Source organism: Cetorhinus maximus, chromosome 20 (genome assembly GCF_964194155.1).
Source record: "Cetorhinus maximus chromosome 20, sCetMax3.hap1.1, whole genome shotgun sequence".
NCBI classification, from domain to species: Eukaryota; Metazoa; Chordata; class Chondrichthyes; order Lamniformes; family Cetorhinidae; genus Cetorhinus; species Cetorhinus maximus.
In genome coordinates, this window is record NC_135898.1 from 24,098,626 (window position 1) to 24,113,842 (window position 15,217).

The window sequence follows — 15,217 nt, forward strand, 5'->3', positions numbered from 1 at the left end:
ATACCAAACAACTTTATAGTGACAAGATCTGATTGTATTTGAAGCTTCCTCCCTCCTTCTTTTGAGAACTGTAAAGAATTCTAAAGATTATATACATACATAAAGTCATTTTTATTGCCTTCCCTCACTACACGTTATTCTCTTGACCTCTTTCTTGTAGGCCTTTTTTTTTCTATTCGCTCATGGGATGGCAAGGCCGGCATTTATTGCCCACCCCTAATGCCCTTGTTCAGAGGGAGTTTTCAGAGTCAACCACATTGCTGTGGGTCTGGAGTCACATGTAGGCCAGACCGGGTAAGGACGGCAGATTTCCTTCCCTAAAGGACATTAGTGAACCAGGTGGGTTTTTACGACAATCCACAATGGTTTCGTGGTCATCATCAGACTTTTAATTCCAGATTTTCTTTTATATATATCTCAAGTTACACCATCTGTGATGGTGGGATTCGAACACAGGTCCCCACAGCATTACCCTGGGTCTCTAGATGACCAGTCCAGTGACAATACCATTAGGCCACCGCCTCCCCCGAAGCTGTGTCGCACATAGTCTCTGACTAACTTTGTACAAGGGGAATTGTTTTTGATTGCTTTCTAACGAGACCCAACCGAAATGAAACAAGCACTCAGTGTGTGCAACCACCCATGTGAACCCACATCCTTCCAATGCAAGGTATAGCTCATTGATACGTGCTAGTTGTCATGGCCTTCAGCTATGAGAATTCTGAGGTAAGTTAGTTCGGTTGTCTGCAGAACACACACCCGCGTGCGCGCGCGCGCGCACACACACACACACACACCCCCCCGCGCACGCGCACACACACATACATACACACACACACACACACACATGCGCACGCGCACATGCTTCTCGATGAACCCCTTCACAAATGCTCACAAGTGTCTTGTCTGTATAGACACTTCCACTTCTCCTGTCTGGTCTCTGAGGTCTCTCTTGCTTCCCACCCCTGCCAGGTGTCAGCTGTGGCACCATGAGTCAGAAGGCCGCGGTTTCAAGTGCCACTCCAGAGAGATATTCAGCCTGACACTTCAGTGTAGTGGCTGTAGTTTAGATGTTATCTTTCAGGTGAAGTTTTAAATCAAAGCACCCCCCCTTGCCCTCTTGGCTGAATGTAGAAAGATACCATGGCGCTATTTGAAGATGAGCAGGGGAGTTCTCCCTGGTACCCTAAATATTTATTTCTCAATGAATGGCACTAAAAATAACATTATCTTATGGCTATTTGTGGAACATAGCTGTGAGCAAATTGGTTGCCTTGTTTCCTACATTTAAAAAGTGACAACATTTCAAAAAGACTTCATTGGCTATAAAATGCTTTGGGACATCCTGAGGTTGTGATTGGTGCTATATGAATCTTTCTCCCTTTCTTCCCTTCGTTCTCACTCTCTTGAGGGAGAGGATAGAAGTACTGTGCCTTGGCTAGGATCCCATCGACTGGAAACAAAAGGGGGAAATTCACTAACTTTTTTTGCCGTCAATGTCTGCATGGACCTTGCGAGTCAGAAACCCTTGCTTGTAGGTTGCAGCTTTGTTATCGTTTGGGACTTCCAGGAAGGGGCTGCCTTTGTCGGTAACGTGTGTCACATTGACAGGATCTTCACCCTTTGGCATGATAGATTTCTGCAGCTCTTCTTCATCTCTGGAACAACAAAAGAAAATAGGGGTGAATCTGAACCCATCTGCTTCTGCGTGAATTGTCCCCTAATGTTTTTATTAATTCAGGGATTTGTAATGCATAATTTTAGCACACACAAAGTGTAGTAACTTGCCAACTTGTCATGTTGACTATTTACTTTGCCTCTTTAATATTTAGTTCATGTTTCCAGGTTTCAAATTTGTTTGTGAGTGTTGGGATGGCAGCTTAACAGGCACAGCCAGAAATCATTTGTATCCCATACCTGGCACTTAACTGGTTCAGGACCATTTAAAAGTTGCGTCTGCAAGTTTCTGAATTGGAAACTGCACATCAAAGCCCGATTTTGTTTTAAATAAAAGTTAACTTTTCTCTACTTACAATGTAGCCTCATCGGGCAGGATTTTGCCCGTGGCGTGAGGGATCGGCAGGGGTGGTTGGGAAGCTGGCCGCTGCCCACCATTGACAGCGCACCGCGATTTCACACGGGGCGCGCCAATTACGGCCTGCCCAGTGTGATACGCGAGCGGCAGTGCTGCCTGTGCGGGCGGGGGGGGGGAGGGAAGGAGGGCGAGCAGGCCTAGCGCGAACTCCACACATGTGCGTGAGAGAGGGCTGAATAATCTCCCCGGGGCACAGAGCTGCCTCAGGGAGATGAAGAGATATTTTTAAAAAAAAATAATAAAGATCAGAAAAATGTAATAAAACACGTTCCCCCTCATGTCACATGAGCAGGGACATATTTTCAATTAAAAAATATAAAAGTCTTATTTTATTTGTATTTGTTTTCGGAAACCTCATTCCGCCCGTGGATGAGGTTTCCAAAAAAATGCAAAGGCCGCTTGGCCTTTTCGCCTGCCCGCCAACCGTTAGTCTGAACGGGCAGCGAAAAATTAACGTCAATTGATAACTTAGTGGCCTTAACAGGCCTTTTAATTGCCACTGCCAGCTCCGGCGCACACCCGCCAACCGAACTATCACGCCACTGCGTGTTGACATCGGCACGCTCAGGCGACATCAGCGCCCTCATTTCATGCTGGGTCAGGTTGGGCCTGCCCGCCGAGCTAAAATCCTGCCCATAGTTATGTAGAGTTCTTAATTATTGAGGTGCCTACTTGATTTTCATCATCATCAGAATAAATCTTAGAACCTGAATCATGGCCCAACTCCTTACCTCTCCCCTATACCATCTCTGCTCTACTCCCATGTCAACCCTCTCCTGTTCCTACCCTCCCTCTTGCCCTGATGTTTTGTTCCTATGACATTTATCTTGCCCTTTGTCTCATATTTTTCCCACCCTTTAACCCTAGTCGTATTCCACCTCCTCACTGGCCTCTGCATATCCCCGATGTCCCTCACTGGCCTCCGTATATCCCCGATGTCCCTCACTGGCCTCTGTATATCTCCGATGTCCCTCACTGGCCTCCGTATATCCCCGATGTCCCTCACTGGCATCCGTACATTCCCGATGTCCCTCACTGGCCTCTGTATATCCCCGACATCCCTCACTGGCCTCCGTACATTCCCGACATCCCTCACTGTCCTCCGTATATCCCCGACGTCCCTCACTGGCCTCCGTATATCCCCGACATCCCTCACTGGCCTCCGTATTCCCCGATGCCCCTCACTGGCATCCGTACATTCCCGATGTCCCTCACTGGCCTCTGTATATCTCCGATGTCCCTCACTGGCCTCCGTATTCCCCGATGCCCCTCACTGGCCTCTGTATATCCCCGATGTCCCTCACTGGCCTCTGTATATCTCCGATGTCCCTCACTGGCCTCCGTATTCCCCGATGCCCCTCACTGGCCTCTGTATATCCCCGACGTCCCTCACTGGCCTCTGTATATCTCCAATGTCCCTCACTGGCCTCTGTATATCCCCGATGTCCCTCACTGGCCTCTGTATATCCCCGATGTCCCTCACTGGCCTCCGTATTCCCCGATGCCCCTCACTGGCATCCGTACATTCCCGATGTCCCTCACGGGCCTCTGTATATCTCCGATGTCCCTCACTGGCCTCCGTATTCCCCGATGTCCCTCACTGGCCTCTGTATATCTCCGATGTCCCTCACTGGCCTCCGTATTCCCCGATGCCCCTCACTGGCCTCTGTATATCCTCGACGTCCCTCACTGGCCTCTGTATATCTCCGATGTCCCTCACTGGCCTCTGTATATCCCCGATGTCCCTCACTGGCCTCTGTATATCTCCGATGTCCCTCACAGGCCTCCGTATTCCCCGATGCCCCTCACTGGCCTCTGTATATCCCCAATGTCCCTCACTGGCCTCTGTATATCTCCGATGTCCCTCACTGGCCTCCATATTCCCCGATGCCCCTCACTGGCCTCTGTATATCCCCGACGTCCCTCACTGGCCTCTGTATATCTCCGATGTCCCTCACTGGCCTCCGTATTCCCCGATGCCCCTCACTGGCCTCTGTATATCTCCGATGTCCCTCACTGGCCTCCGTATTCCCCGATGCCCCTCACTGGCCTCTGTATATCCCCGACGTCCCTCACTGGCCTCTGTATATCCCCGATGTCCCTCACTGGCCTCTGTATATCTCCGATGTCCCTCACTGGCCTCCGTATTCCCCGATGCCCCTCACTGGCCTCTGTATATCCCCGATGTCCCTCACTGGCCTCTGTATATCCCCGATGTCCCTCACTGGCCTCCGTACATTCCCGATGCCCCTCACTGTCCTCTGTATATCCCCGATGCCCCTCACTGGCCTCCGTATTCCCCGATGCCCCTCACTGGCCTCTGTATATCCCCGATGTCCCTCACTGGCCTCCGTATTCCCCGATGCCCCTCACTGGCCTCTGTATATCTCCGATGTCCCTCACTGGCCTCCGTATTCCCCGATGCCCCTCACTGGCCTCTGTATATCCCCGATGTCCCTCACTGGCCTCTGTATATCCCCGATGTCCCTCACTGGCCTCCGTACATTCCCGATGCCCCTCACTGTCCTCTGTATATCCCCGATGCCCCTCACTGGCCTCCGTATTCCCCGATGCCCCTCACTGGCCTCTGTATATCCCCGATGTCCCTCACTGGCCTCCGTATTCCCTGATGCCCCTCACTGGCCTCTGTATATCCCCGATGTCCCTCACTGGCCTCCGTACATTCCCGATGCCCCTCACATGCCTCTGTATATCTCCGATGTCCCTCACTGGCCTCCGTACATTCCCGATGCCCCTCACTGGCCTCTGTATATCTCCGATGTCCCTCACTGGCCTCCGTATTCCCCGATGCCCCTCACTGGCCTCTGTATATCCCCGATGTCCCTCACTGGCCTCTGTATATCCCCGATGTCCCTCACTGGCCTCCGTACATTCCCGATGCCCCTCACTGTCCTCTGTATATCCCCGATGCCCCTCACTGGCCTCCGTATTCCCCGATGCCCCTCACTGGCCTCTGTATATCCCCGATGTCCCTCACTGGCCTCCGTATTCCCCGATGCCCCTCACTGGCCTCTGTATATCCCCGATGTCCCTCACTGGCCTCCGTACATTCCCGATGCCCCTCACTGGCCTCTGTATATCTCCGATGTCCCTCACTGGCCTCCGCACATTCCCGATGCCCCTCACTGGCCTCTGTATATCTCCGATGTCCCTCACTGGCCTCCGTACATGCCCGATGCCCCTCACTGGCCTCTGTATATCTCCGATGTCCCTCACTGGCCTCCGTATATCCCCGATGTCCCTCACTGGCCTCCGTATATTCCCGATGACCCTCACTGGCCTCCGTACATTCCCGATGTCCCTCACTGGCCTCCGTACATTCCCGATGTCCCTCACTGGCCTCCGTACATTCCCGATGCCCCTCACTGGCCTCTGTATATATCCGATGTCCCTCACTGGCCTCCGCACATTCCCGATGCCCCTCACTGGCCTCTGTATATCTCCGATGTCCCTCACTGGCCTCCGTACATGCCCGATGCCCCTCACTGGCCTCTGCATATCCCCGATGTCCCTCACTGGCCTCCGTACATTCCCGATGTCCCTCACTGGCCTCCGTATATCCCCGATGCCCCTCACTGGCCTCTGTATATCCCCGATGTCCCTCACTGGCCTCCGTATATCCCCGATGCCCCTCACTGGCCTCTGTATATCCCCGATGTCCCTCACTGGCCTCCGTACATTCCCGATGCCCCTCACTGGCCTCTGTATATCTCCGATGTCCCTCACTGGCCTCCGTACATTCCCGATGTCCCTCACTGGCCTCCGTACATTCCCGATGCCCCTCACTGGCCTCTGTATATCTCCGATGTCCCTCACTGGCCTCCGTACATTCCCGATGCCCCTCACTGGCCTCCGTACATTCCCGATGCCCCTCACTGGCCTCCGTACATTCCCGCTGTCCCTCAATGGCCTCTGTATATCTCCGATGTCCCTCACTGGCCTCTACACATTCCCGATGCCCCTCACTGGCCTCTGTATATCTCCGATGTCCCTCACTGGCCTCCGTACATTCCCGATGCCCCTCACTGGCCTCTGTATATCTCCGATGTCCCTCACTGGCCTCCGTATATCCCTGATGCCCCTCACTGGCCTCCGTATTCCCCGATGCCCCTCACTGGCCTCTGTATATCCCCGATGTCCCTCACTGGCCTCTGTATATCTCCGATGTCCCTCACTGGCCTCCGTATTCCCCGATGCCCCTCACTGGCCTCTGTATATCCCTGACGTCCCTCACTGGCCTCCGTACATTCCCGATGCCCCTCACTGGCCTCCGTATATCCCCGATGTCCCTCACTGGCATCCGTACATTCCCGATGCCCCTCACTGGCCTCCGTATATTCCCGATGTCCCTCACTGGCCTCCGTATTCCCCGATGCCCCTCACTGGCCTCCGTATATTCCCGATGTCCCTCACTGTCCTCCGTATTCCCCGATGCCCCTCACTGGCCTCCGTATATTCCCGATGTCCCTCACTGGCCTCCGTATTCCCCGATGCCCCTCACTGGCCTCCGTATTCCCCGATGCCCCTCACTGGCCTCTGTATCTCTCCGATGTCCCTCACTGGCCTCTGTATATCCCCGATGTCCCTCACTGGCCTCCGTACATTCCCGATGCCCTTCACTGGCCTCTGTATATCTCCGATGTCCCTCACTGGCCTCTGTATATCCCCGATGTCCCTCACTGGCCTCCGCACATTCCCGATGTCCCTCACTGGCCTCCGTACATTCCCGATGCCCCTCACTGGCCTCTGTATATCTCCGATGTCCCTCACTGGCCTCCGTATTCCCCGATGCCCCTCACTGGCCTCTGTATATCTCCGATGTCCCTCACTGGCCTCCGTACATTCCCGATGCCCCTCACTGGCCTCTGTATATCCCCGATGCCCCTCACTGGCCTCCGTATACCCCCGATGTCCCTCACTGGCCTCCATATATCCCTGGCGTCCCTCACTGGCCTCCGTATATCCCCGATGCCCCTCACTGGCCTCCGTATATCCCCGATGCCCCTCACTGGCCTCCGTATATCCGTGATGTCCCTCACTGGCCTCCGTATATCCCCGATGTCCCTCACTGGCCTCCGTATATTCCCGATGTCCCTCACTGCACTTGGTATATTTTTGATATATCTGAAATTCCACTAGAGGCTTTCTGCATGAATACAATTAGGCAGAGTAATTTTTATTATGATAGGAGAGGTAAACTCAGTATCCAGGGATTCTTTTAAGCTACTTACATGGCCCATTCCATCTTCTTGGTTTTTATTGAGTGGTACAGAGCCTAGAAACCAGAAACAGTGAAAATCTTTGAAAGGTGCTGAGGAAAGCTAGTTCAGAACAAATGCATCATTGTCAGAATATTAACCAATTGTCAGAATTGTTTACATATTAATATAATTGTTGTATTCCCCACTTTCAGCAAATGAACAGAATGATACTTAATATTGTGAATATGAGGTATTATCCTGTGTAATGTACCAGTAGTTTTACTCAGTAAAGGATCAGCGTATTTTTGAGGAGTGGGTATATTTATATTTTAACGATATTGAATATACATTTTTGTAAGTTATTAGTCTGGGTGGTGTGTAACAGCTTTGTACAGTATTAGCAGAGTTAGAATTGTTACAGATGTTTTTGAAGTTTAAGTTACTGTACATTATTGTTCTACACAGCGTATTACAGCAGAATCAGCAAGCTTATTCAGTCTTTTCTTAATTTGTTCTGCACATACATTGAGAAGACAATGCAAAGGATACCCCTTTTTTCATTTTACTTCATATAAGCTCAGAAATAACTAATATTGCACAAATTCTTAAGCACTGATTTGTTCGCTGTTTCAAAAGAGAGATGAGCCCATGGCCTAGATTAACCTGGTAATTACTGTCACAAAAACTGTCACTTAAATTGATCTCAGCTGGGACATTGATAAGTGTCCTACAGTTCACGTTAGTGCCCCTGGGTAGGGAAAAGATAAAAATCAGCCTAAACTGCTGATTCCTATCCAATTACCCCTACTGGGAAGGTATTGGATGAGGAAGGGATCAGGCTTAACCTGTGATGCACACAGAGTTGAATACCCCTCAAAATCAGATTTTGGTTGGAAGGTTAGGAAGGTCACCTATTGCTTGGGAAGTGCAAGTCCAGGTGGGCTGGAGGTACAAATATATCAATCACTAAACTCCGTGCCACAGGTTAGCACGGCTATAACAAAAAAGCAAACCGAACACTGGTCTTTATGTCTAGAGGGACAGAACTGAAAAGTAGAAAAATTATGCTAAACGTGTGCCGAACCTTGGTTAGACCACACTTAGATTACCGTGTGCAGTTTTGGTTACCATAGAAAGGATATGGAGCGGGTTTAGAGAAGATTTACAAGGATGATCCGAGAAATGTGTGGGGGTTACAAATCAGGAAAGGATTGACAGGCTGGGTCTCTTTTCTCTTGAAAAAAGGCGACTGAGGGGGTGACCTAATCGAGGTCTTTAAAATTCTGAAAGGTTTTGATCGAGTGGATACAGACAAAATGTTTCCTCTTGCGGGGAAGAGCAGAACTAGAGGCCACCAATATAAGATCGTCACCAAGAAATTCAATAGGGAATTAAGGAGAAACTTCTTCACCCAGAGCGTGGTGAGAATGTGGAACTCACTACCACAGGGAGTGGTTGAAGTGAATAGTATCGATGTATTTAAGGGGAAACTAGACAAACATATGAGGGAGAAGGGAATAGAGGGCTACGATGGTAGATTTAGATGAGGAAAGGCGGGAGGAGGTTCGAATGGAGCATAAACACCAGCATGGACTGGCTGGGCCGAAAGGCCTGATTTGTATCATATATCCTATGTAATCCCATACAATCAAATGTCTGCTGTTTTCACTCATGAAGAAGGGCCACTTGGCACCAGAAGGTAACTGGCATTCCTGAAACTTTGGGTGAATTTTACAGCCCCCTCCCGCTGGCGGGGTTTTCTGGTCCCACCGCAGTCAATGGACTTCTGAACAGCTTGTTGCATTTTACACCCCACCCCCGCTGTGACAGGGCCGTAAAATCCCACCCTCTATCCCAGTAAGAGTCAGGATCACCAAGTGAGATGGGAGGTAATTATTTGAGAGAAAAAGAAAGAAAGAATCTAAGTTGTTACCTTCAGCATGTCTTTCGGAAAATCCTTCCCATCATTCATCCCTTCCAGGTTAGTGATGAAGTCCTGGCTTGACATGCTTTTTCCAAGATTCTAAAACAGCAGGAAGACAGCGATAGAAAACAGTCAGGAAGAATAAGCAAAAACATCCAAGTGACGTTTATTTTTTCTCTCTCTCTCTCTGTTACGACCCAGCAGTTGGTAAAGCTGAGTTATTTAAAAATCCCAGAGGGAAAATTTAAACAACTGTCATAACCTATATTTTTAAGTGGTATATTTGAGATGCAGCTCTAAATTCAGGAATCAGACCACCAGTTCAAGAGGTTTTGTATGAAACTAATATGAAACATTTTATCAATTTACACAAGTTAAATATATATACATGGCTATAAATTACTACTATCATAACTTTTAATAAATTCCCAAACTAATCTCCATTAAGGCAATAGCAACCCATAGACTTAACCAGGCACCAGGCAAAGCATTTTCACCGTACGAATTCAAAATGAGGTTCCTTTCACTTTGTCTCCACAGTCGGCTTACAGCTGCTTTGATCTTACATTGCCTCTGCCCTGCACACACTGCTATCGGTTATATCCAACACATCTCATTGAATGCAAATTCGCATTATATCACCAGCCTCTTTGAACTCCACTTCTTCTCACAATAAAACCCCTTTCATAGTACCAATTTTATTAGTAATATAAACATTGCTTGGTCTCTGCTAGCTAGGTGCCAAATTTCACCACACTTCTTGAATGCTCTGTTTAAATAATGCAAATGCACTCTGCCTTACTTACATCTCAAAACTAGTGCATATCAAAGCACCCAGACTAGCTGTCTTTAATCCAATTGAGATACACCCACAGACTAAACCTCTATTTTAAAAGAAAACTATTTTCCAATAATATTATATACATTAATAGCTTCATGACACACTCCTAGGTCTGACGTCGGAATTAACAACACAGCAGGGGTGAGAATGAAGTTATGAGTTGATATTAAAGCCTGATGCAATGGGGGCAGCCACTTCAAGGGAAGCTATCCTGAAGCATAGGTGAGTGGATTATGGCTACATTTCATTGATGAGTTACACTCCTGGTTTTTATGATTACCAAGCACAAAAATGTGATCTAATTAACTATTAAAGCACTATGCCATTCTGTCCCATTCTGTCCTGAGACTGCTGACTGAGATAGGAGTAGGAATTGGAACAGAGAGGAGCAAAGTAGAGCAGGCTACCAGTTCCTGATTACATTCCAGTGTCTTCTGCTGTAAAATGCATACACGTACTTGGAAAAACTGTGGGAGGGATATTTTATGCATAGGTGGTGAGTTGTCAGCACTTACACTGTGTAAAATCACAGAATCTTAACGGCACAGAAGGAGGCCATTCGGCCCATCGTGTCTGCACAGGCTCTCCAATGAGCATTATGACCTACTGCCATTGCCCTGCCCCTGCACATTGTTTCTATTCAAATAATCACCTGATGCCCTCTTGAATGCCTCGATTGAACCTGCCTCCACCACACTTCCAGTCAGTGCATTCCAGACCTGAACCACTCGCTGTGTGAAAAAGTTTTTTCTCACACATTTGCTTCTTTCACAAATCACTTTAAATCTGTGCCCTCTCGTTCTTGATCCTTTTACGAGGGGGAACAGCTTCTCCCTATCTACGCTGTCCAACCCTCTGTCCAGTGTATTATAATAGACTGTTTTAATACCAGTGATTTCGTTTGCATTAACAAGGAGCTGCCTCATCCATGAATGGATTATATTTCATTATTACCAGAAAGAAGTTAACTGTGCATACAAAGCTTTGCTTAAGAGGGCTGATTGTTTCGTGGAGTTTTGTCACTAAATGCCACGGCAAGATTTTACATTACAAGAGAGTGGATGAGTACCAGCACCCAACTTTTAAAATGTTTTGCTGACCCAGCTTTGGGGGCCATTACCCACAAAGCAGTAAAATAAGACCAACCGCATCCTCAGACCCTCAGCACTTCCCACAGGGAACTCGGCGAGGCTGCGGTTCGTATTCTTTCAATGGGAAAAATGGCTCTGCAAAGTTCTTGAATTTTTGCACTGCGTGTGTGGACTTGGTTATACAGTGCCATTCAGGGTTTGGGCTCTCCTGTGGTATTTTGTGTGTACTGTTAACAGAATAGGCAGCAACATGCCTTGCACAATTCACTCGTGTGTTCAACCTTAACCTGATCTCCAGAAAGCTTACCTGTCCATGAAGGTCTGTATTTAAAAGCATGAGTGCACAGGTCATGGTGTGAACTGCATCTACAAAGGATAAGGGACAGAAGAGATGAGGTCAGATCGATGTTTTTTTTTTAATATCATTATTCTCTTTAGTAAGTGGAAGCCCAGCCAATTGGTCAATCAATTTTTAAATCTGCTTGCCCCGCCTTTGGAACATGTACATAGGGTGAAATAAAGCTTCTTCTGATGGGGAGTGGGATGGGGCAGTGGGTTTGAACACTGCCTTTTCCCTGCTGGGACCCATTGTGGGTGAAAGTTGGCTTACAACATCAGGATCAATGACAGCTAGGAGTGTGGGACAACCCCTCCACTGGAACAGGTCAGCCTGAGGCCCGATTGATATGGGATCTCAAGCCTTACATGGGTAACTCAGGTGATCTGTGCCCTTGGACAGCACGCTTGGCTAGCTGAGGGTGAATGTCAGGCTGAAGAGCCAAAAGCAAAAAGTACATCCGGAGGGGGCCAGCAGAGGCCCACAGCCTTCCTATGTAGACAGAAGTTGCAAATTGTGCACCTCATCCACCCCTCCCCGCACTGCGCCCCCCCCCACCCCCCCCAACCCCCTAGTGTGCCCTCAATTTTGTGCAATTCAGGTCACCAAGGTTTAAAAAGGGGGCTTCTGTTTTTGCAGAGTACAAAATGGCAGCCCAGAGTCTACTGTTCATAAGTTGGCTAAGCATGCATTCCTTTAGCTGGCTGGCAGCCTGTCTAATGAAAAGATTAGTAGAAGGGGCATTTATCGGACAGATTTGTAATTTCTGTTTGTGGCAGACACCAAGAGGAAAACAACAGAGCAACTTCACTGAAGGGACTTATTGCTTTAAAAGTGAGGGTCATCCACTTATCCTTGCATACCTCCGCTGTGAAGGATACCGGGGTTACACTCTTGGAACCGATTGGAGAAGTGATTCAATACTCGCTCCCGCTCCTGCGTCTCTCCAGTAAGTACAAATGCCATTAGGAACTTCCTACAATCATTAGAGACAGGGTCAGAAAGATTCACATGAATCCCAGCATCAACAATTCATCATCTGTTGAAAAATTTTTTTTCTACAAAGTGGTATTTCAACAGTAAGGAGCTCAGAATCAGACCCTCCCTACCTTAGAGCTTCGTCAAGTGCCATCTCGCTGAAGTCAAATAATTGTAGGTACTCCTCAGCTACCATCTGACTGAATTCATTACTAAAGTGGAAAAGGAGAAAAAAATAAATGCGAAAAGACTTATTCAGCTTCTTCATGGTAGACTGGTAATATTAAAAAATAATTTGGCCAATGGACAATTTTGCACAGCAGCCATAGAAAGAACAGTTTGCAATATTAGCATTGAATGATGAACATACTTGTGTAACATTCCTCCATCTGATATGCTAATGAAGGCCAGATTTTTGTGGAGTCAGGAAGGCCCTGTGGGCCTATAAAAATGCCGGGAAGCCCCATCCCTGTTTCCAACAGGTCCAATTTTTGTTGGTAGTGGAAAGAGGACAGCATGTGAATCACACAGGAGGAAACCCCAAACTCAGGAAGATCATTTGAAGGCTGAGTTCAAACAGCCCATTTTGGCTGTCACAAAGGCCTTAACCCATGGTGTGGGAGTCACAAATTGATGGGCTAAATGTAAGCACTCTTAACAAGCGGATCAGGTCTGCATAACTGACATGACCTGAAAGTTTTTATAAATGCCCAATTCCTTCAACCTAAAAAAAGGCTGCAACAGCTTGTAAGAGTTTAAAAAAAAACCCTCTTCTGACTGCTTTTATTGACAGGTACAGATTAGGGAAAATGTACACCTGGTTATGCAGTTTCAACAGAGCTCTTTGCTGACATTTCCCAAGAGTCTATCATTATGAATGCTTAGCTGAGTTTCAACAAACTACAGTTATCTCAGCAGGGGTTTACAGTTTGATGGGCAGCTTAAAGTGGCTATTAAACAATAGCTGTCTTTGATGTAGGGTCTGAATAGAAGTTTAGTTGTTTTTATAAGAAATTAACCACTTGAGATTTAAATAGACTTTATGAATAGGAGCTTTTCCCCCCCACTATCTAGCGTGTAGGAGCGCTGTATTAGATTGTTAGAAGTTTATTTTTCTTCATCTCCACATGGCTCATGAGGCTTGCCCGTGGTGGATGCTGGGTGAGAGGGCATGAGGGGCCATCAAGTGGTGGGTGGGGGGGCATATGATTGCATAGAGTTGGGAAGACTCTGCGGACATTGAATTGGCATGGAGGGTATTAGGGGCTATGGGGGTGAGGGCTAGAGAGCTTAGTAATTTCTAAAACAACTGGGACAAAATCCCAGAGAATCAAGGTGGACCTCCTAACCAGCCTTTCCAGTAATTACCTGCCCCGTCGTGGCTGCCTATGCTCTGCTTCAGGCGTTGTTGGGCCTGACTTTATCCCAAATCTTCCCTCTGGAGGTGGAAAATCACGCAATTCGGTCTATTTTTACCAAGGGAAAATTCGGCCCATTATTTCAGGAGCGGGAATGATCACTGATGATTGCAGAGTGTTCAGTACCAGTTGAAATTCCTCAGATATTGTTACAGTCTGTGTCCATGTGCAGCAAGACATGGACAACATTCAGGCTTGGGCTGATATGTGGTAAAATTAGCGCCACACAAGTGCCAGGCGATGACCATCTCCAGCAAGAAAGATTCTAACCATCTCCCATTGACATTCCATGTCATTGCCATCGCCAAATCCCCCAATTTCAACATCCTGGGGGGTTACCATTCACCAGAAACTGAACTGGACCAGCCATATAAATACTGTGGCTACAAGAGCAGGTCAGGGACTGAGAATTCTGCAGTGAGTAACTCACCTCCTGACTCCCCAAAGCCTGTCCACCATCTACAAGGCACAAGTCAGGAATCAGATGGAATACTCCCCACTTGACTGGATGAGTGCAGCTCCCACAACACTCAAGAACCTCGGCACCATCCAGGACAAAGCAGCCCACTTGATTGGCACCCCATCCACCACCTTAAACATTCACTCCCTCCACTAGCAACATACGATGGCTGTTGTTGCACTGCAGCAACTTGCCAAGGCCGCTTCGATAGTACACTCAAACTCGCAACATCTGCGATCTAGAAAAACAAGGGCAGCAGACACATGGGAACACCACCACCTGGAAGGTCCCCTCCAAACCATTCACCACCCCGACCTGGAAATATATCGCCGTTCCTTCACTGTCGCTGGGTCCAAATCCTGGAACTCCCTCCCTAACAGCACTGTGGGTGTACCTACACCACAGGGACTGCAGCGGTTCAAGAAGGTGGCTCAGCACCACCTTCTCAAGGGCAATTAAGGCTCAGTAGTAAGTGCTGGCCTGCTAGTGACAAGCACATCCCATGAACGAATAAAATAAACACATATTTTGCAGTTTAACAAATTCATGAAGCTAGCAGAGAGAGGAGTAAAACGTGCACGTTAAGAATTTTTACCCTAAGTTCACAATGGGCCCTGAAGTGTTTCAATGGCTAGGCTTTTAACTGGTGTTGGAAATTGCTATACATTTTAAATAATTTTGGATTAATTCCATTATAGATGGGGCTCCTGTCATCTGGAGAAGATTATGAGGTTATTAATGCAGTAGCAATTACTTGTGGCGGATATTTGGTTAGTAATTGGAAACAATGAGCCTTAACTTCCGAGCCCCGCAGTATCGGATTGGGGGTGTACCTCAAAGATGTGCCGGAG

General features: G+C 48.1%; 1 protein-coding gene across 1 annotated transcript in view; it reads right to left on the reverse strand.

Annotated features, from left to right (window-relative positions):
* The window catches only part of LOC144694966 (PH and SEC7 domain-containing protein 4-like), an 81,813-nt gene that overhangs the window by 19,286 nt on the left and 47,310 nt on the right, over positions 1 to 15,217 (reverse strand). Inside the window, exons 6-11 of the mRNA XM_078565786.1 lie at positions 12,620 to 12,700; positions 12,374 to 12,486; positions 11,481 to 11,539; positions 9,251 to 9,340; positions 7,348 to 7,391; positions 1,483 to 1,658 (exon numbers count right to left, since the gene is read on the reverse strand). Of these exons, the coding sequence (XP_078421912.1) occupies positions 1,483 to 1,658; positions 7,348 to 7,391; positions 9,251 to 9,340; positions 11,481 to 11,539; positions 12,374 to 12,486; positions 12,620 to 12,700 (563 nt within the window). The remainder of the gene's footprint in view (positions 1 to 1,482; positions 1,659 to 7,347; positions 7,392 to 9,250; positions 9,341 to 11,480; positions 11,540 to 12,373; positions 12,487 to 12,619; positions 12,701 to 15,217) is intronic.